The 21,481-nt window shown below is 44.5% G+C and overlaps 7 protein-coding genes across 7 annotated transcripts; 4 read left to right on the plus strand and 3 right to left on the minus strand.

Moving 5' to 3' along the window:
• Positions 1–610: 610 nt before the first annotated feature.
• Positions 611–4,549, plus strand: SAMD00019534_004070 (hypothetical protein; the record flags this gene model as incomplete). Its single annotated transcript, XM_012903840.1, has 6 exons — positions 611–889; positions 977–1,173; positions 1,292–1,445; positions 1,530–1,789; positions 1,865–2,222; positions 2,306–4,549. The coding sequence occupies 6 exons, from the start codon at positions 611–613 to the stop codon at positions 4,547–4,549; spliced, it is 3,492 nt and encodes a 1,163-aa protein (XP_012759294.1).
• A 1,505-nt stretch (positions 4,550–6,054) lies between these two features.
• On the plus strand, positions 6,055–7,948 carry SAMD00019534_004080 (hypothetical protein; the record flags this gene model as incomplete). The annotated part of the gene is made up of 4 exons (XM_012903841.1): positions 6,055–6,985; positions 7,049–7,148; positions 7,260–7,826; positions 7,921–7,948. 4 exons carry the CDS (start codon positions 6,055–6,057, stop codon positions 7,946–7,948), a joined length of 1,626 nt encoding a protein of 541 aa, XP_012759295.1.
• An 833-nt stretch (positions 7,949–8,781) lies between these two features.
• Positions 8,782–9,463, plus strand: SAMD00019534_004090 (hypothetical protein; the record flags this gene model as incomplete). Its single annotated transcript, XM_012903842.1, has 2 exons — positions 8,782–9,287; positions 9,445–9,463. 2 exons carry the CDS (start codon positions 8,782–8,784, stop codon positions 9,461–9,463), a joined length of 525 nt encoding a protein of 174 aa, XP_012759296.1.
• Positions 9,464–10,014: 551 nt separating this feature from the next.
• SAMD00019534_004100 (hypothetical protein) lies at positions 10,015–13,207 on the minus strand (the record flags this gene model as incomplete). Its single annotated transcript, XM_012903843.1, has 7 exons — positions 10,015–10,070; positions 10,176–10,257; positions 10,329–10,424; positions 10,503–12,298; positions 12,371–12,601; positions 12,678–12,918; positions 13,004–13,207. The coding sequence occupies 7 exons, from the start codon at positions 13,205–13,207 to the stop codon at positions 10,015–10,017; spliced, it is 2,706 nt and encodes a 901-aa protein (XP_012759297.1).
• Positions 13,208–13,896: 689 nt separating this feature from the next.
• SAMD00019534_004110 (hypothetical protein) lies at positions 13,897–14,315 on the minus strand (the record flags this gene model as incomplete). The annotated part of the gene is made up of 2 exons (XM_012903844.1): positions 13,897–14,040; positions 14,127–14,315. Coding segments are annotated over 2 exons (333 nt in total), but the record flags the coding sequence as incomplete, so codon positions are not given.
• A 618-nt stretch (positions 14,316–14,933) lies between these two features.
• SAMD00019534_004120 (hypothetical protein) lies at positions 14,934–18,395 on the minus strand (the record flags this gene model as incomplete). The annotated part of the gene is made up of 4 exons (XM_012903845.1): positions 14,934–17,140; positions 17,237–17,440; positions 17,512–17,578; positions 17,652–18,395. The coding sequence occupies 4 exons, from the start codon at positions 18,393–18,395 to the stop codon at positions 14,934–14,936; spliced, it is 3,222 nt and encodes a 1,073-aa protein (XP_012759299.1).
• A 1,209-nt stretch (positions 18,396–19,604) lies between these two features.
• SAMD00019534_004130 (hypothetical protein) lies at positions 19,605–21,463 on the plus strand (the record flags this gene model as incomplete). The annotated part of the gene is made up of 2 exons (XM_012903846.1): positions 19,605–20,306; positions 20,813–21,463. Coding segments are annotated over 2 exons (1,353 nt in total), but the record flags the coding sequence as incomplete, so codon positions are not given.
• Positions 21,464–21,481: the final 18 nt, after the last annotated feature.

A 21,481-nucleotide genomic window follows, 5' to 3' on the forward strand; every position in this document is an offset into this window, starting at 1 on the left:
GATTTATAAAGACCTGTTCTCTCTCTCTCTCTCTCTCTCTCTACCCCATAACCAATCAAACAATCAATCAATCAATCAATCTAGAATCATTCAACTAATTTGAATTGAATCAAAGTCGGACTTGAACACACTGTATCAATCCCACCACAACCACACACACACAACCAAACTATCAAGTTGATTTTTTTTAATTACACTGAGAAGAGTAGAGTTGAGTGTCTCTCTGTCCCCCTGCTTTGCATCCCTTAGTAATAACATCAACAACAACAACAACATAAATTAAAATCATTATTATCATCATCAATTTAAAAAGAAGCGAACGAATACATATATATTTATTTATCTTTGTTACTACTACATTATTATATATATATATAGGTGAGAACCATCATCATCTTCTTAGAATACACAGATATACACATAGTATTACATCACGCGACACGACACGACACGACGGACACCTATTTGAATGAACGACGACGACACAGCACAGCACTCAAGGTAGAACTCCAACCATCCATCCTATTACCATCAATCTATCTACTACTACCGACAGGGGCAATATATCACCTTGAGTGAGTGAGTGCTTGATCAATCACTCACCTACGCTATGTCCGCACAAACGGCAACTGCCGGTTCATTGTCAACGTCGACTCCTCCCCTTCAACAACAACAACAGCAACAACAACAACAAATACAACAACAAAATACAGGACAATCAAAGCTCCACTATCGATCACATTCGAGAAACTTAAGCATCGGAGGTGGCAAGGGCATCACCATCCTCCACGACTATGCATTCAGCTATCATGTATCACTACCCAAGCAGGAGCAGCAGCAGCAAAAGACATCGTCCGATGGCAAGAAGCCATTGACCAATCATCGAGGTGTAAGTAGTTGCTACTCTCTTGCTCATTCGTCCAAACCAACCATCGCGCGCTAACAATATTGTATTGTGTTGTGTTGTATTGTGTAGCCCATCATCATGTCAACTAGCTACCTGCTACAACTATACAGACAGAGCAATCCCGACTTCTCGTACACATCCACCCTCAACCCTAGAAGAGTGTTGACACAGCCCTCCAAAGGTGTCCTCAACGACGGATTCGACAATGAGAACTCGGACTTTATCATCTACGTCAATGACATCATTGGATCAGAGTATAACCAGAGGTATGTGATGATGACTGGACATCATCAATCACAGGCATATGGACTAACTCCATCTCAATCAATCAATCAATCAATCAATCAATCAATCAATCAATCAATCAATCAATCAATTAATCAGATACAAGGTGATCGATTCACTTGGACAGGGCACATTTGGTCAGGTTGTCAAGTGTCAGAACCTAGACACCAATGAACTTGTTGCAGTTAAGATATTAAAGAACAAGGCAGCATACTATCAACAGGGCAAGCTTGAGATTGAGATGCTGAGGAAGGTAAGACCATATCTTGAATGATCTCATTCAATCAATCAGTTTGGCTAACACTCAATCACTCAATCAATCAAACATTACGTTCAGCTGAACGTACAATACGACCCTGAGAACAAGTCAAACATACTACGCCTACAGGATTCATTCATGTTTAAGAATCATCTGTGTATCGTCATGGAGTTGCTGAGCATCAACTTGTTTGAGTTGATCAAACAGAACTCATACAAAGGCCTATCGATCAAACTCATACAGGTGTTCCTCATTCAGATCCTAGACTCACTGATCGTCCTATCCAAAGCCAACATGATCCACTGCGACCTAAAGCCAGAGAACATATTGTTACAGAGGTACGTTCACCATTGTCGTTGCCACTGGTCGATCACGTGACTGACTCCCCTCCCCTCCCCTCCCCATCCCTACAGCGTCAACAACCCAAACATCAAGCTTATCGACTTTGGATCAGCGTGTTATGAGAGCCAGACGGTGTATCCTTACATTCAGTCTCGCCACTATCGATCGCCAGAGGTGTTGCTGGGCGTTGGTTATACTGGCTCGATAGACATGTGGTCGCTGGGGTGCATCTCTGCCGAGCTGTTCCTCGGCCTGCCACTGTTTCCAGGCACATCAGAGTATAACCAAGTGTCGCGAATCATTGACATGCGTGGCATGTTCCCCAACGACCTGCTGGACAAAGGCAAGAACACACAAGAGTACTTTAGGCGAACATTCGATAATGGCAAATACTGTTACACTCTCAAGACCGACGAGGAGTACTCAAGGGTATGTCATGTGATTGATTGATTGATTGAGTGAGCTAGCGAGTGTGTGGACGCGACTGACTGACAAATCCCCACCATCCACAGGACACGAACAAGACATTACAACCATCAAAGAAATACTTCAACTATAAGACACTACCAGAGATCATTCAGAACTATTCATTCAAGAAGAATCTGACACCTGAGGAGCTAGAGACAGAGAAGCATAATAGGATAGTGTTCACTGACTTTATATCTGGCCTGCTTAAGATGGATCCGAACGAGAGATGGTCTCCAATGCAAGCCAAGGATCATCCATTCATCACTGGCTCACAATTCCTCGGTCCATTCATACCCGATCCATCAAAGAGACCACTATTACAGCAACAGCAACAACAAGTACAACAACAACAGCAACAGCAACAACAGCAGCAGTACATGTCAACAGCACCCAAGCCAATATCGAATCACAATCACAATCACTATGCCTACAATGGTGGAAGCGGCAGTTTCAACAAGTCACGCGGCATGCCAGGTCTCTCATTCAAGCATCCAATTCAGACCGACCAGTTCAACGGATATCCCGAATCATACTCGCCACGTGGCATGTTCAGTGCGCCATACTCATCTTCACAGTCGGCGCATCTAGCACTGGGCCAGAGCCCCTCACTGTTTGGCGTTCCGTCCAACATGTTCCCACCCGTACCCTACAGTCCACTATACAACAGCAGCTCAATGTCGCCGTACTTTGGTTCCTGGGGATCAGACCAGGGCATGTACCAACAGCAACAGCAACAACAACAGCAGCAATCATCAAGGAGGGGTCGATCAAAGAGTGATGCGCCAAACTCTGCAGACAAGGCCAACGCCAACAACCCCAACAACAATCCCAACATTATCCCCAACAATAACTCGAACAACAACAACAGCAACAACCCTGATGATCAATATGATGATAAGCCTCCAATGTATCCGATGAACTCACCACAGAGGAAGCGATCACAGTCAGGACTGGCGCCGCCCGTTGACAACTCAATGTCCTACGGCTACCAATACTTGCCACCTCGAATGCACCTTGATCATCTGGGCTCCAATCGTTTCCGATCACATAGTTATGGCGAGCAGTTCCAGAACCAAACGCATCAATCCAAGCTCAGACATCAACACCAACAACAACAGATGCAACAACATCAACAACAACATCAGCAGCAGCAGCAGCAGCAGTACATGCAGCAGAACTCACCACCAATACCCAACTCACCACTCATGCCACACTCTCCTCAGTTCAACATACCTCATCTTATGATCGATACTGTCAGCCCTAACGCAGCTGATTCGTCATCGATGAACAACAACTGGAACCTTTCCTCATCAGAGAACGAGATGCTGTTCCCGATCGAACAGCTTTTACCATCGCAGCAACAGACACCCCAGCTCACTCCCCAGCAGTCGTCGTCGTCTTCGTCCAACCCGCTCACACACAGCCCTATCCAGTCCAGGATGGCGCCCAACCCTCACGGTTGGAAGATCGACGACATGAACTCGGGCTTTGGCTCGATACAGCTTGGCGACCAGCAAGGCGGATGGCACTCGCAGCAGCAACAGCAGCAGCACGCTTCGTCGATGCCATGGGGCATCCCTCCAGCTTTCTCAATTACAGGCGACGCTCAGTCACACTACGACGACATGATCTCGTTCAGTCCGTACGATCACCGACAGAACATGTTCCAATCGCCACCCTCGGGTGGCTTCCATGGCAACTACACGATCAAGAACTCACCGCCCCGACATGGATTCTCCAGCGGCGACTCATACCTCCAGAATAGTTCTGGTGGTGCCCCTGGAGGTAGCTATGGATATGGACCCAAGTATCAATCTCCTCAGCAGCATCCCTTTACATTGTCTGGCCACATGAACCAATCACCGCCAACATCGTCTTACAATGGTGGCGGCGGAGCATCATACAAGTCCACGTCATCTTCGTCGTCAACATCAAAGAACAGATCGAGGAATGACTCATTCTCAAGGACATCACCGCCAACATCCAGAGCTCACACACAACATGTATCGCCCAACAAGCCAATCTCCTCCAACTCGTCCAACAGCAACAACAACTTCCCACAACTATCCTCCACGCCACTGTCACCAAACACACCTCCCTTTATACCTCAACACTATCTACACAACCAACATCAACAATCATATCAACAACAACAACAACAGCATCTTCATCAGCCTCCAAAGGGCTTTGATATGTTGCCTCCACTTAACATCACTCCACCTCCACCGCAACAGCAACAACAACGTCAACCACAACAACAACAGCAACAATATATATCCAAATCATAAGGAGGATATAACAACTGGCGATAACAACAACAACAACAATGGCAATGTTGTGGATAATACTACAACGACAGCACCGGCACCAGCCACAACAACGTCGAGCAACACCACTGGAATGGCCACAAACCAAGCAAGCAATAGGAAGATGTTGATTGGAACATATCGTGACACTCAATCGTCTCCACCATTATGAAGACAGACACTAGACAACCATAATGAGTGAGTCCAATAAATAGAGCGACTTCGAAGTCTGTATTATTCTTCTCCTTCTTTCCATTGTAATGTACATTAGTCATCGCTATAATATTGTTGTTGAGTCCTTTCTTCTTCTTCTTCATCTCTTTGTCTCTTCCCCAGTAATATAAGTGGCTTTGTTGTATGTTTGACTGTTTGATTCTCATCTACCTCCTCCTGTTCCTCCTCTGACGACCATTCATTATTTATCAATACTTCAATCTCTGTTCATAATTTAATGAATGGATGAATGAATGATGAATGAGTTAGTTAGTTATTCAATGAAATAACAACTTCCAACTAGTAACTACAACTACTACTACATACTTGAATCATGTGTTTGCAATATGTATGCTTTGCATGGTGGATATTGACATTGCCATCGGTTGTCTGGCTCATTACAACGTGGATGGTCTTTCTTGCCAATCTTTTCCAGGTGTACATTTAGTGAACGCTTTGTTGGGAACCAGCGATCGCAACCACTGTGGTAACATCGGAATATTCGTTGGTCTGGCGCGACATTGCCCCTCTTGCATACATTGCTCTGGGTGCACTCTGTACTGCATAGATGATGAATTGCGTCCTTCTCATGATCACGTCTATTCCTACTATTTGAAAAGCCCACCGCTGGCATCAACACATTATTATTTGGATTGCCATTCCTTGAGCAAACCTCATGTCTACAGAAGTACAGTCTATTACCATCTGCATCAATAGGGTCACTCAATGTGTTGTTCATTTTGTTTCTTCCTTTCTATATCTCTCTCGATCTTTGTTTGTTTGAATGTTGATTTGTTGATTTATATATATATTTGTTAGACTTGAGGTGGCAGAGTTGAATGAAGGTGAGAGAGAGTCTCTGTGGGCACTTTCCAACTCCTTAGTTACACAAGATCTTAATGTCGATGCCCCCCCCTCCTCCATCCAATGTTCCCACCACTTTGATCAATAACTGTCCCCCCCCCAACCATTGATCAATCAGACTAAACTACTTTCTTTCAATCATCCAACATACAATGTGCAATAATAACAACAACAACTACAAGAATACAAACACAAATGGTAACCCATTTAACTTGGTCTTCCATAATCAAGTAATATGCAGATTGATCGTTAATCATATCGAAGCATTACACCAAAGATGGATTAGATCCAACACAAACAACATCAAATCAACTATAAAGGGTAAACAACTACTTTATAATGGTGATCTCGAAGAGATGTTAAAGTACAATGCAACTCAATGGTTCATCAAGTCATATGATCAAGTGTCAATGGCATTGGCAAAGTCGTTGGCCTCATCCTCACACATACATAAACATCCGATCAACGATACATTGTTGACATGTGCTGCCAAGTACAATAACAAAGAGGCAATATATCATTTATTATTAACAAACGATAACAATATGATCGTTGGATATTGGAATCCCATGGACAAGTTATTGGAGCCCATCATAGAGCATGCCAATGTAGACCTACTCCTTAGATACTTTGACATTGCCGGACCTCTGTCCCCAACTACACTGAAGCTCCTTCCATTCGCCATTGAAACGGACAATCTACAGTTTGTTAGATTGCTACTCAATAACATCGTACTGGACCCTTCCAACTACACCGACCCCCAACTATCAATGTCATTCAAAGGACGGCATGGCATCAGTGTAGACATGCTCCGTGTCCTACACAAGGAGTTCGACATGCTGTTCCCCATCAAGCCATTGTGCGAATCGATCCTGCTACACGCAGTTAGCTGCAACCAGTTTGAAAGTGTCAAGTATTTGCTCAACAATTGGCCCTCACTCTCCAATTTAAGCTCATATGATCTACCTCCCTCATTCGGACAATCGATGCGTCAATGTTGCTCGAAAAGCAACGTGCCAATGTTTGAACTGCTATGCCAAGCATTTCCCAACACCAAGACCCATTATATATATTCACAATCTTTCGCACTAGCAGTCATAGCGGCCGCCAAGAAAGGTCCACTCTCATTCGTCAACTACTATATCACCAATCATTTTGGGAAAGGCATCCTAGACCAAAGCCTCGAGAACTACATGCAGAGGGAGTTGGACAAGATAGGCTTTGGCCCTGGCCTTGGCACTGGCACCATTTTACTACGTGCAGCAATACTCAACAATGATCTAACTATGGTCGAGTTATTATTTGATCAGATCAATGATTTGGAGGATATCGATTTCAAGAGTATGTCATTGCCAATGATTGAGTTGCTAGTCAGTCCACGCGTCCAACGTCAACCGTTAAAAGGACATCCAATCAGAGATATAGTGGGCGCAATTGGCAAACCAGGAAGTTTCATCACTCCTGAAATAGCTTGCAAATTCATGGATTGCTACAGTTCACAAGAGTATATGGGATTTGCATACATTTCAGCAGGTGTGCCGGCAACTGTAATGCAAAGGATACATCAGCAATTTGGCATATCCTATAACATACAATCTGTTTGTTACGCTATTAGATATGGTTGTATGGAGACAATGTCAATATTGTTTGGAGAGTTCAAGTTCCAGGAGGACCACGTCAACCCAATCAAGAAAGCCGTCAAGGACCTTATTACCAATGCAACATCACTGGATCCCATCAAGATGGTGCTCAATCATTTCGATTACATCAGGAATGACCCGGACATATGTTTGATGGCAATGTCCAACAAGTCAATCAATGTGATTGAATACATCCTAGGACTGTTCAAATTGGATACCACTCAAAAACACGCCGTGATCGTCGAGGCATTCATCAATGACAAGATTGTAGAGGTGATGTCACGTCAATCTCATCATCATCATCATAATCACTCAATGCCACCACAACTACCAATCAATCTCCAAACGTTGATCATGGCATCCAATAGGAATAACTATCACTCATTAGAGTATTATTTCAACTCAGAGACATTCAACAACATGTCCACATTACAACAATCAAGAATCATCCAACATGTACTATATAAGAGTTCATACATACACGTGATCAACCTATGTCTAGCCAAGCTACAAACAATCCAGCAACAGATCACCCGCCCAAGGTAAGTAAAATTACAATCAATTAATCAGTATATCAGTCACTCATACTTTCTCCAAAGACCATCACACGATCCAACACATAATTCAACCATCAAGATGGCATCGCCATATATGGAGACATTGATCCACGAGGTATTCATGGATAAGACATTATGTGGCCACATCCTTGGAATGGTAAACTTCATTCATAAGAGAAAGATGGTTGGCAAGGTTATGAAGGGTAGACAGTTGCGAAATAATGATAGCTTGTTTCAATATATCAATTATGGTGCAACTGAATGGTTCATTCAATCATATATGCCTCTTGCCAGCTCATATCCATTCAATGAAATTCTACTTCTTCAAGCACTGGCCAACTGTGACAAGCGAGCATTGGCCATCCTACTGGACAACCCCAACATGAGCATTCCAATCAACGGCGATGACAATCGAGTTGGATACCTAGGTGACCTATTTGACAAACTGTCACATTGCACCAATCCATTATGGGAGTACATGTTGGACCAGTATCTAACGATCAGTTGCAACAGTAGTATTGTCAACAGATCACTCTTTGTCTCCAATGACAGTTTAAGAATGGTCAGACACCCATCATTCATGCGAAAGCTCATTCAACTTGGTCTAATAAGTCCAACCAATGAGCTAAAGACTTGTGATAACTCAATGATAAGTGGTTGGATCACAAACCCATGGGCATTGGAGATGTTTCAACTATTGTACAATAACAATTTGTTGACTAGAGGATGCCAAGGAGAAATTTTTAGTTCAGCAGTCAATTCCAAAAACACATCACTTATAAGGTACATGGTCGATACATGTCTGGATCAACTAATAAGTGGTAATCATTTGGATATTAGCAACCTAATTGATAAGGTTCTGATGGCAGGAGATACGCAACACTTTGATTACATCATTGGTCACATTCCACTTGAGAGTATCACAATACAAAAATTATATATGGCAGCCTGTTGTGGCAAACTTGCAATGTTTATCAAGATCCATGACATCCTCTCGTCAGCCTTGGATTCTGATTTGAGTCCCCTTGCAGGACTTGACTGTGCACTAAATACAGGTCATTTGGATATAGTCAACTACATCATGGACTACTCTAAAGACAGACCAATCACAAATACACTTGAGATCAATCGTGTACGTGATACGATATTGAACATGGAGTTGTTGGAGAGATTGATGGCACACCCAAACATCAAGTGCACCTTTAAAGATGTACTCAGCGATGCTATAAACGCAAGAAACATAGAGGTCATAGACATGATTCTTTTCAACTCTAGGTTCAATATCGATTGCCAAGGTGCACTTGATACTGCTCTGTTCTTATCCGACTTTGACACGGCCAGGAAGATAATTGGCAAGTTCAATCCGACCTGGATGGAAGACTTGTTCAGCACGAACGGACTATGTGGACTCATCACCAAATTTTGCGAGCCCGGTGGCACCATCAAGTATGTGCTAATCGAGTTTATCCGATTCAAGAGAAGTAGAGAATCATTCCCAGACATCACAAAGTTCTTGTTGAACACATCCTCAAAGTCAATTTCCATGATCAAACTGTTCAATACTTTTAAAACCTCACCAACAACATCATCACTGGTCTCTAAGATCGATTACAAACAAATAATCGGAGAATGTATCAAGAGAATCGACTTGGAATCTCTTGATTATTTTGTAAAACTGGCCATCACTATACATCGTCCTCAAGACCTATTCCCAACAACGATATCAGACATATCAATCCTATCATACATCATTGACAATGGTTACTTCAAGTTGGGCAGCATGCGAAAGGATACTGAATTATTCGCTGTAATTGGAAAAGCTTATCATGAAGGCAATATTGGAATCATTCGACTGGTGCACCAACGTTGTACAACTTTGGAACAACTCCAAAGATATCTACCTTCAATGGACAAAATTCTTCATCTCGCCACAAACAATAATCACCAATTGATCAGCTATCTCTTTGAGTCAACACCATCATCCCCGTCTCCATTCCAAAGAGCATCGAGCACACGTAGACTCAAGACTACCATCCTTTCAGTGCGTCATATTGCCTACAGAAAAGGATATGTCAAGATAATAAATATGTGCAATTGCTTGTTGTTGTAATTATCATTAAACAATAAATTACTTAGGTACATTACCAAAGTGAATGGATGCTTGGAATCTTTGTTAAACACGCACGTAGGTGTTGTCGCCCACCAAGGACCAGTAGCCGATGGGTATTACTTTAATTTATTAGGTGATGTATATCTGGTGGACATCGCTCTCTGAGAATGGCTTCTTGCAGCTTGGACATCTACGCTTCCGCGTATCAATATTCGAATATATACACTCCTTACAAAACACGTGGAAACACTTGGCAATGACGTAGTTCTTCTGGCGATCGTTACAAATACTACATCGCAGTCGTTGCTGTTATTGTGTAGAGTTTGTCAGTCCTATGCACCATCATCTATCCATTACCACCCAAACTATATACATACATTGATCAATCTAAGTTCCTCTTCGGCGGTAGAGGATGGCGCCTGAACATTCAAGTTCAGCTTGTCTAATTTCTTCTTGAGTAAATGTTTCTCCTCCTATGTTGATTGATTGATTGTTAGTTGACTAGTCATGATGGTTCCACATCCTTGACAAGGAGACGGGGAGCTACTTACGTCCAATCTTCTCGACTTGTCGACCTCTCGCTCAAGGGCAAAGATGGAATCGTCTGCCTTTTTCTTCAACTCTGCGTTCATGACTCCAAGCTTGTCCCATTGTGTCCTAAGCTCGGTTGCGTACTCTGTTGACTCTCTTGCCTTCCTGTTCTGCTTCTCCAGCTCAAAGTTACAAGACACCAGATCGTCGTTGACCTTTTGCAGCTGCTTGTGCAGCATCTGACTCTTCTCTTCGATCTTGGCCATCACCTCGGTCTGGAACTTGAACCTGTCCTCGCCTCGCTGTATCTTGTCCTCGAGCATGGACTGCGTCTCTTTGGACAGACGAATGGTCTGTTGCGACTTGATGTTCTCGACCATGAGATGCGCGTGCGTGTCTTCCTTGTCCGAGATCTGCTTGATCAGTCGGGTGTTTTGTTCTTGTTGCTGCTGGTACTCGGTGGCCATCGAGTCGATCTCTGATGCCAACGCCTCAATCTCCTGCTTCTGACTGATCTGCAGTGCCTTGTTCTGCTCGATCGACTGCTCCAACTCCTTGATCATGCCGTCGTACTTGTCCGTGGTCTGGCCAACCTCTGTCTGATGCTGTTGCTGCAGCTGCTCACTCTGAGAAAACTGCTGTTTCAGCTCGTCCAGTTCAGCGCTCAGCTTCCTCTCCAAGATCAACAGGTCAATCACATCGGCCTGCTCCGAGGAGCTGGACTTTAGCAGCTCCACGGACAGGCTCAGCTCCTTCTCCTTCTCAGCCAGTCGCCTCTCTGATTGCTTCAGCTCGTCGTTGGATCGCGTGAACTCGCGCAGCCTGTCAAACAACTCCTTGATTTCATGGTTCTTGGTCTCAATCTCCTTCTGGACGTCCTGCTCAGCGTGCAGCACCTCAGTCTTGGCCTCGCCAAACGTGTCGATCTCCTGCTTAAGGTTCGCCACCATGTCCTTCAATCGCTGGATCTCTGTGTCCTTGTTGTCCAGCAGTGTCCTCGACTCGGTCAAGTACTCCTGGCCCGGTGCCGTGGACGATCGTTGGTCAATGATGTTTATCAGTCGCTCCTTCTCCAGCTTGAGGTTGGTGGCCTCGCTCTCCAGCTGCACAACCCTGCGCTCCAGACCCTGGCGTCTCATCTGCTCAAACGTTTCGATCTGCTCGCGGTCCACCTTCCTGGCGATGGTCAGCTGCTGTATCTCGTGCTGCGTCTTGGCAAACAGGCCGTTCTTGAACTCTAGGTCCTCCAGCATGACTTGCAGTCGCGCTCGCAATATCTGATAGGGCATTGAGTTGAGAACACGCTCGTCAGAGATGTTCCTGAACTCCATCTGGATCTGCTGCAGCTCGTTCATCAGGGCAGCCTTCTCCTCGCGCAGCTTGCGTCCCTCATTGAAACGGGCCTCCACCTGTCGTTGCAGCTCCTGGTACTCCTCACTCGCCTGAATCTGAAGACTGAGCTCGCTGTTCCTCACAACGTTGCCGGCGCTCGGTTGTTGTTGCTGTCCGTTGGCCGTCGACGACGTCAATGTGGGCGACGACAACTTGAGAGAATTGGATACTGCCATGCTCTGTAGTTTAGCCAGGCGTTCGCGGTCATAGCTCAACTCATCAGCGGTGCGATCCAGTTCTTGGCGCAGGTCCTTTATCTCGAGATCATAAGAGCTAGCTTGGTCGGCGTAATAAGATGTCTGATCGCTCAACTGTTTGATCTGTTGCAGTACTCTATCACGTGAGCAATGCAATATCTGGTTCTGTTGTGATAGTCTATCATTCTCATCGATCAACTCTCGTTCAATATCGGCTGATTGTATGTCTGAGAGAGTTGGGTGGAGTGAGTGAGTGATTGATTGAGTGATTGATTGATTGAGTGATCGATCAATCATACCTTTGGATGACTTTAACAAGCGAAATAGGGAAAACAGTGCAAGATGCTCCTTCTCTACACTGTTGGCGATGCGTGAGAACACTGATTGTGTCTTCTTGACCCTGTTCTGGTGCAGATGTTCAATGGTGTAGTTCTCATCAAGTACTTGTGGCTCGGATATAAAGGTGGTGAGGAAGTTGTATGATTGAATGAAAGGATGATTGCATCCCTTGTCACTGCTATCTTCAGTATCTGTTTGATTGATTGATTGAATGATCGATGAGTGTCAGAAATTGGAACAAGTCAACCAAACCAAAGACTGACATACCTGTTATATATTTCGGTAATAGACAATCAAAGGACGGTTCGAGATCCAGTCGGCCGGATATCAGGTTCAGTCCGCTGTTTAACTGGTCCCAAACACGACAGACGCTATGCAACGTGTCTTCGAAACCTTGTAGTTTGTGTGATAGTTGTTTGATCCTGTACTCCTTATCCTTGACCTCATTCCTTTGCTCCTCCAATCGTATCATCATAGCTCTGTTCTGAAACAATAACAGGTTCTGATCCTAAAGATGTAATATGATTGATTGATTGGGTTAGACCATCATCATCATCATGAGTATGATTGAATGAATGATGAAAATATCATACCCTTGACTCATTGCCTGTGAGACTTGATGAACTGGCTGTAGAGAGTACCAAGGGTGTGGTGCTACCGCCACTGCTCGGTTGCGTGGCGTTACTGTCTGATGCTGTTAACAATCGTTTTGTTGGTCGACCACCACCTCCACCTGAGGCTGGTTCGTCAGAACCACCCGGTGGTTCACGACGTTTCTTATCATCACTCTGCTCCATATGAAGTGTGATCGAGTGATTGAGTTGATCGAGTTGATTGATTGATTGATTGATTGATTGATTGATAGTGTGTTGTGAGTGAGTGAGTGAGTGATAGAGTTGTTTGAATGAATGATTTGACTACTTCTACAACAACAACAACTATTACAACAACTACTACAACTACTACTACTTGTTCTACAGTAGCAAGCTAATCATGACTCACTTTGTGTTTGTGCACAAACAACACCTCAGCTCAAGTCATGCTGATGATCAACGACATGAACTCAGCCCTCAGCTTCACACGAGTTGACCACACACACACATTTTTTCATGAAACAAGCGGGAGTGTGTGTTTTGAACAAGTAACGTTCATCTTCATTCAAACGACGAATGCATCTTGTCGTCTCTTTAGCATAAAGAGAGACAAACACATGGTAGGATGTAGATAGTCTCATGACAACTATAGTAATGACATTTTATTGCTGATGGTACGCAATCGGCTAATGAAGAGTGTATTACCATATCACTTTTAAAGGTAGGTTGCATTGACTTTGCTTGACGTTTGATTGAATGATTGTGTGATTGAATAAAGTTGATGAATGTATGTATGTTGGTTTGATTTAGGCGCTGGAGGGGATGATGATTATTATTTGAATGATGTATACAAATGGTTGTTTTAGGGTCACCGAATTGGTATGTTGACTTTAGAAACCATGGATCTTGATGAAGTTCTTGGTGACGATCTTCTCTTCGATGAGGAATTGAGCGACCTCCTTTCTGTGATCTCCTTGCAATTGAATAACTTCACCGACTTGCTCGTCTACGATAATATTACCATTACAGGCAAAAACCTATAAGTTATTGAATGAATGATTGAATGATGTTTCGTTTGTTAGTTACGAACTCGTTTCGTCGAGGAATGTATATATGAATGTACCTTTTTGAAATGCTTGAGTACCCTCTTGAGATCAACCTCCTTGGGGATGTTCTCAATGGTGGTCAACGATTTACGTCCACTTCTTTGAAATAGTCTGATATGACAGTATTGAACACTGGTCGAATCTCCACCTAAACCTGAATCTTCAGCGAAGGGATCAAGTGAAGAGAGGTTCTGAATTGAGGTCATACGCGAATCGATTTAAATAAACAACGGTGTTGCTTTAGTGTCTTAACCTTCTAGGTGTGTTTTGTTTGTTTTGTTTGAAGTAGTAAAACTGGAGATAAACTAAACTGGATTGAATATTAAATAATATTAATTGGTAAGTACATTATAATTTAGTTGGATGTCATTCATTATTAATTATTATTATGTTAGTATTACTTACACTTAGTTGTTTGTTTGTTTGTGTGTGTGATGTGAGTGTGTTTGGGGTTCAAGTTAAAATGAAACAACAATGTAGTCCAGTCTCTCTCTCATTCTTCATTTCTCCACACAAATACAATAAAAAATTAAATAATTGATTGATTGGGGGGTCGAGTGAGAGCACGTCTTGTTGGTTGACAACGGTCGTCATCTCGAAGTTCGTCAATCAATCCATTGGACCAGTTGTCATTGTAATGTTAAATAAATAAATATTATTATTATCATTGTAATTGATTAAGGACATTGATCCATCAGTGCAGTGGAGACAGTGCAGTTGGAGCACAGCAAGAGAAATAAAAAAAAATGATTGAATGATTGAGTGGATTGATGGCTGGATTGTTGGATTGTTGGATTGATGAATGGATGGATGGCAGTGATCAATCATTCCTTGCGGTTCTCCCAGATGGACTTGAGGTTCTTTACAGATTCATGGTTGGATGTGACAATGTTGGAGTGTTGCTCACTGTGGACAATGTTGTTGATAAGTGATTGATAGGTGGAGCTGGGCATCGAGCCAACTCTTTCACTGCTGCCTGGTGCTGACAGTCGTGTCTTCTTCATCGATGCTTGCAGTCCTGAGAATGTGATCTTTGACTTGAACGATGATGATGATGATGAGGACGTCGATGATGTTGAGGATGGAGGTGATAGGGGCGTAGATGTCTTAGAGATGAAGGATGAGGAGCTGCCCTGCTTGTGTGGACTGATGTTGGTAACACTGTTGCTGTTGCTGCTGCTGCTTGATGATGGTTTGAATTGTGGCAATGATGGAGAGGTGGTGGATCGCGAGGAAAGGCTCAACTTTGGTCGTTGTGATGACGATGATGTTGACATGAGGTTGGTCTCGGATGTGGATGTGGATGTCTGGATTGGGACTGAGAAGTTCTTGACATTGTGATAGACCATTGTCTGTTGCTTTGGTGCTTGATGGTGGCCATACATCAATTGACTGGATGAGGTACTTCTGTTAAGTTTGGATGGAGTCTCTACAACAACTGGTGATGTCTTGTTGTTGCTGCTTTGCATCAACTCAATGATCTTCTTTGGACTTGGATTACGACTGCTATCAATAGTATTGCGATGTGGGGATGAAGCCACGACCTTGGGCTCAGTTGGTGACGTCTGTGTATCATTTCCCTTTATCGCCTCCACGGTCACGGTGGCAACAGGAGTAGGCACTACACTCACAGGCACATCTTTTGTTACCTCTACAGAGTTGACTGGAGGAATGACTGTTGGTGTGATTGGTTGGATGGGGGCAGGGATGGGGACTGAGATGGGGACAACAGGTTCCAGTGTCGGCTCACTGGGTTCGGGTTCATGGGCAACGGGTGTTTGGAGTATGATTGGAGTATCAACAGACGAGACCGTCTGCTCGGATCCATCAACTGGTGTGTCCTCTTCTACGGGCTGCACTTGTTCAACAAGTTGTACTTGTTCCTCATCCTCTTGCTCGTCGCGATGATCAGATCTAACTGGTCGCAGCACTAGTTCATCGCCACTCTCTTCCATTTGCTCAAACTTGGACATGTCGATGCCCGTGATGTCCAGTGAATCGATAGAGTCCTCTACATCTTCGCTAATTACAGGTGTTGACATCTCTGGTTGTGTTGTCTGATCCTCAGCGATAGTGGACAGATGCTCCTGCTGTTGTGGCGCCATTGTTTCAAGAACCTCGTGTTCCTCACCCGAGGTATGATGCTCGCCATTATCCAGGTCTGGACTGCCAATGCTTGTGCCCATGCTGGTGCTGACAGCTGCCTCAGAGGACTCCAATGACGCGGTGTTCTCCTTGCTGATCGTCAGGTCACTGATCATCTCATCGTCGGCTTCAAAGGACATTGACGCTGATACTGCAAAACGTCTCTGTTGCTCAAGTAATGTGGCGTCCTGCTCCTCTGGAGTCTCCTTCATGCCCTTGGACGGCGACCAAGACACTGGCCTGTCTTTCTGTCTTCGCGGACGTTGCTTTACATTTCCATCAGCGGCCACGCCCCTATCCTTGGACTGCTTCTTTTGATCAAACATCGACAGTCGTGCCATCCTGTTGTTTGATCTCTGCTTCCTCTTGACCATCGTCATACTGTCCACTGCTTCATACTCCGGATCACTCAATACACTATCTTGATTGTCGCATGTGCTGGCAGGCTCGACAACGGCCAACGCCACATCTGACTTGGTTGACTCCTCATCAGGATTAGGTGCTTGGACGATTGATGTGGTGGTGGCAGCGGCGGCAGCGGGTGTGTCCTCGGTGGCCGATGCCTCTGTGCCCTGTGAGTCCTCTAGCGCTTGCATTGGGGTAGTGGTGGTAGGGACGTCCAGGACATTCTCTCCAAAGACCAGCTCATAGTCATCGATCAACTTGGTGACGACATCAATGCAAGAGCAATCGAATGAGCGAATGAGGGTGGGTGCAAAGCATACCGCCAGGTTGTAAGCATTCATCATGTTGACCTCTGACTGAAGATGTATAGCGTGCAGCAACTCAAACAAATATCGAAGGATCAAGAACTGTCCCTTGCTCAGCTCAGTCTTCAACAAGCTCTTCAACTGCTCGCTGATCTGTTGTTGAGGCTGTCCAGACTCTGTTGTTGACACGCGCGTCAATGGTGAGTTGAGCATGCTTGGTTAGTATCCGCTGGCGCCACACTTCATCAAAGGACATGGATGAGGGACATTACCATATAGGTCATAGATCTGCTTGTGGAGGTCGTAGGGGAAGATGGGAGAGGGTCGATCTCTAAAGTATTGCTTGACCAAACCGGCAATGTTATGGTGACCGACATTGGTCAGGTCGACATCGCGATCCGACTCCATTAGTAGCTTCAGTCTGCTCAACTCCATCGCATTGGCAGACTCTCTGAATAGTCCAGGCACTTGTAGAGCTATAGACAGTGAGGGCGATGTGTTAGGTCCACGGTCAACATATCGTTCGCTGCAAGACATTGGTACTTACATCTCTCAAACAGATGCTCAATCGAGAGCTTAATGGCCCTTGGTATATTGGAGTATTCCTCGGTGGACTGTCAATGTGTTGGTTGGAATGTTAGTCGCAAGTCTACCCAGCCAATCAATCAATCCAATCGATCAACTTACATTCTCTGTTGCTTCGATAAACCTGGACTTGCGTTGAGAGTTGGGTGATGAGCTTGGATCCACCAAGCCTGTGTCAGGACTTGCTCGTTGTGTCTCGTAGTACATGTCAAAGGTGGAGTATTGCTGTGATAGTCCTGTCTTCATACTCAACTCCTCAATCTCCTTCTTCAGTTTGTTGCTGGTCTTTACACGACGCATTGCATTGGACCATCGAGAAGTATCCTTCTTCTTTGATTTGTTGTTGTTGCCATTTGACTGAGTTGATGATGAAGATGGTGGTGAGGCGTCGTCGCTCCTTGGTGAGGTTGGTGGAGTGCTTGTAGCTGTTGCCGGATTGTTGTTGTTGCCATGGTTCTCGCCAGACACCCTTATTGGAATGGATGGAGCAGATGATATAAGGTCATTTCTTGTTGAATTACGTCTGAGAAGCATTGGATGTTGTTGCTGCTGATGAGTGTTGCCAGGTGTGGATGAGCCCGAGGAGATTCCAGGTGTGGACGAGGATGACGAGTCATTGTCCTTGGTTGGAGATGTCGGTGCAGTATGTGATTGTTGTTGTTGGAGTTGGAGTTGTTGTTGTTGATGTAATTGTAATTGATGTTGATTGACCAGTAACTTTAGATTTGGTGTGCTGCTCGAGTGCATGTGGAAGATGTTTCCAAACTTCTTCTTTGAAGGCTGTCGCTGTAGCATCTGAGGGTGTGGTTGGACACCATCCTTTCCATTTGTTGTTGTGTTATCCATGTTGTAGTATCTTTATAACTATATAAGTATATTGTTGTTGTTGTTGTTGCTGTTGTATGATTGTATGATAGATTGAAGGTAGTTGACTATGGACACAAGGATGAGAGTGTTCCTGTTGGTAGACTTGGCTAGACTAGACTAGACTGGACCAGAGACCATGTAATCTACTCACTCACTTACTGACTGGCACTAACACACCACAAGGCGTACTCTGCCTGTATTGAACTGTACGTTTGTGTGTGTTATGGGTGATGACTTGGTCGATTTATGATGGCTATGACTATGGCTTTGTTGTTGTTGTTGTTGTGGATGGGTAAAGCTGTGCCAGGTGGAGTACAGAAAGGTATTGCTTATGTCTTCTCACCAAACAAACAATTAATATATGTATAACTGTGTGTACTGATGCCTGTTGCCTCTTGGTATACTACTACTACTGTTACCTTGCTTCGATCAAATGTTGACTAAACAGCGTGGTTAGTTGGTGAGTGTCTGATCAAAGGTAGAGGGAGTGTTGGATATTGGTGACCACCTCACCCTACTACCATGGTCACATGAGGTAAACCCAAAAGCCACAAAGTGATCAAAATGATGGGCCAGGATCCACCCACTTTAACTTTTAACATAAAACTTGGCAATGTGATCTCACTAAACGATCAATTTCAAACGAGTTTCAGTACCAATGAGATAAATATATCTCGAGTCGAACAGATAACTCAATCTATTTGATGAATATATATATATATATATATATATACTAGATGAGTATATACTCTACACAACATTATATATATAATTATTAAGGTGTTTAAACTCAGACTACTACTGACATGATCAAAGTTACTTTAAAGATGGACCCAACCATCCATCCATCGATCTATCGATAGACTCACAAAGGACTGTACCAATGTTTTGTTATTGATCACTTTGTGAGTGTATGTTGGACACCAACTGAATATTGGAACAGTTCCAAATCCTATGCTAGGATCTAGATCGGAGATCCTACTTGGCCAATTATGGTTATGTTTTTTGCCTGAATCAAAACAAATCCAAGTACACGTGTCCCCAAAATGAGGGAAAACTTTGTGATCGCAACTATTATTATTGAGTGACGAATCACGTCTCTCCTAAGTTACATACTCAATCAATCACCCAAACACCTTACAACAATAACAACAAGAGATACAAACAACAAACAACAACAATTAAGAAATGGGCATACTTGACAAGACTGGCAGTGATGCTGACAATTTGCCAAGGACTTACAATTCAATGTATCCTCCACAACTCCAACAATATCAACCATACAATCCACCCACTGTCCACAATGATGGTAATCCATTCATGGATGAACCAATCATGCCATCACAACAACAACAACAGCCACAATATACCTTGCATACCACTACCACATCAACTTCCACCTCCTCGTCGGCACCAAACTACGACTACAACAACTACAATGGCAACACCTATAACAAATCAAACAACACCAAGAAAGAAGGCAAAGAATCACTCCTGAACCAAGACTTCCTCATGGATACCGTCCCCGTCATGCAGCCAATGCAGCCAACAATGATTCCCATGCAGCCAATGCAACCCATGCAGCCAATGCAACCCTTGAAGCCAATATCCATCGACACTGACAACAACAATAACCAAGAGGTTGGCAAATTCCCAGAGAAGCCAAAGTACCAGGACGTGCTGTTTGCAATCTTGTTCGTGATCAATGTGTTGGCCGTCATCGCCATCTTGGTTGGGTTGTCCTTCAAGAACAGGTCATTTCACGCGCATGGTGCTTCATTCATCACAATCTTCCTCTACTTCCTCGCTGCGCCAATCAGCAGTGCCATCGTCTCCGTCATATTTGTGTTCTGCTGGTACCGCATTGCTGGCCGTCATCCCAAGCAACTGATCAGGTACTCCTACATTGCCAACATCGTCCTCTGGTTTGTCATCACAGTGCTGGCCTTCCTCTTTGGCCGACCATTCTGGGGCATCTTCTACCTCTTCTGCACCTTCATCTCTGTGCTCTTCTTCCTCCGCTGGAGAAACAGAATTGAGCTCACCGCCGCCCTCATGACCTCTGCACTTGACTTGTTAAAGAGTATGTTTATGTTATGGAATCATTCCATCAACCTCACTCATTCACTCACTCAATCAATCACTCATCTCCATCATTCATCTCCATCCTAGGTTACCCAAGCACATTCAAGGCCGCATTGATCTCTATTGGAGTCAATCTGTTGTGGACTACATTGTGGATCGCTGCCGCAGTTCGTACTGTCTACGTGTTCAACGACACCAGCTACGGGTACTTGATCATAATCTTCCTGACCTTCTCTTATTACTGGGTGTGTAATGTTATCAAGAACGTCCTGCACACCACCGTCAGTGGCCTGTTTGGCACATGGTACTTTATGGAGGGCAGGGGCAATGTTGGCATGCCAGCCGACCCCATGAAGGACTCGTTCAAGCGTGCCATGACCACGTCATTCGGTTCGATCTGTTTTGGCTCTTTGGTCATCGCCATCGTTTCCACGGTGCGCGACTGGACTGCCAACCTGGGAAGCAACTCCAACAACCCAGTCGTCCGCGCACTCAGCTGTGTCCTCACCTGCTTCCTGAACTGTGTCAAGAGGGCCCTTCAGCTGTTCAACGCCTACGCCTTCACCCAGGTGGCCATCTACGGCAAGTCATATTGCCACTCGGCCAGAGACACCGTGGAGCTTGCCAAGAGCCGTGGTATCGACCTGCTCGTCAACGACCGATTCATCAGAGTGACCACATTCATTGCCAGTGTCATGGGCGGTCTCATTGGAGGAGGCATCGGCTCCTTGATCTGGGCCGTCATGACTGATGGACTGGGATCAGGCTTTATCTTGCCCTTCATCTACACGTTCACCTACATCTCAGTAGCCCTGGAGAATGTCTACTCAGGTGTCATTACTACCTTTGTCTGCTACGTCATGGAGCCCGAGATCCTGCGTCAGAACCAACCCGAACTCTATGCCCACTACACCGAGTCGCTTGTCAACAACAATCCAAATGCCATCAATATCAATTTCTTTTAAAGGACCTCCAAGGGG

Source organism: Acytostelium subglobosum, assembly GCF_000787575.1.
Source record: "Acytostelium subglobosum LB1 DNA, scaffold: scaffold1, whole genome shotgun sequence".
Classification (NCBI taxonomy): Eukaryota; Evosea; class Eumycetozoa; order Acytosteliales; family Acytosteliaceae; genus Acytostelium; species Acytostelium subglobosum.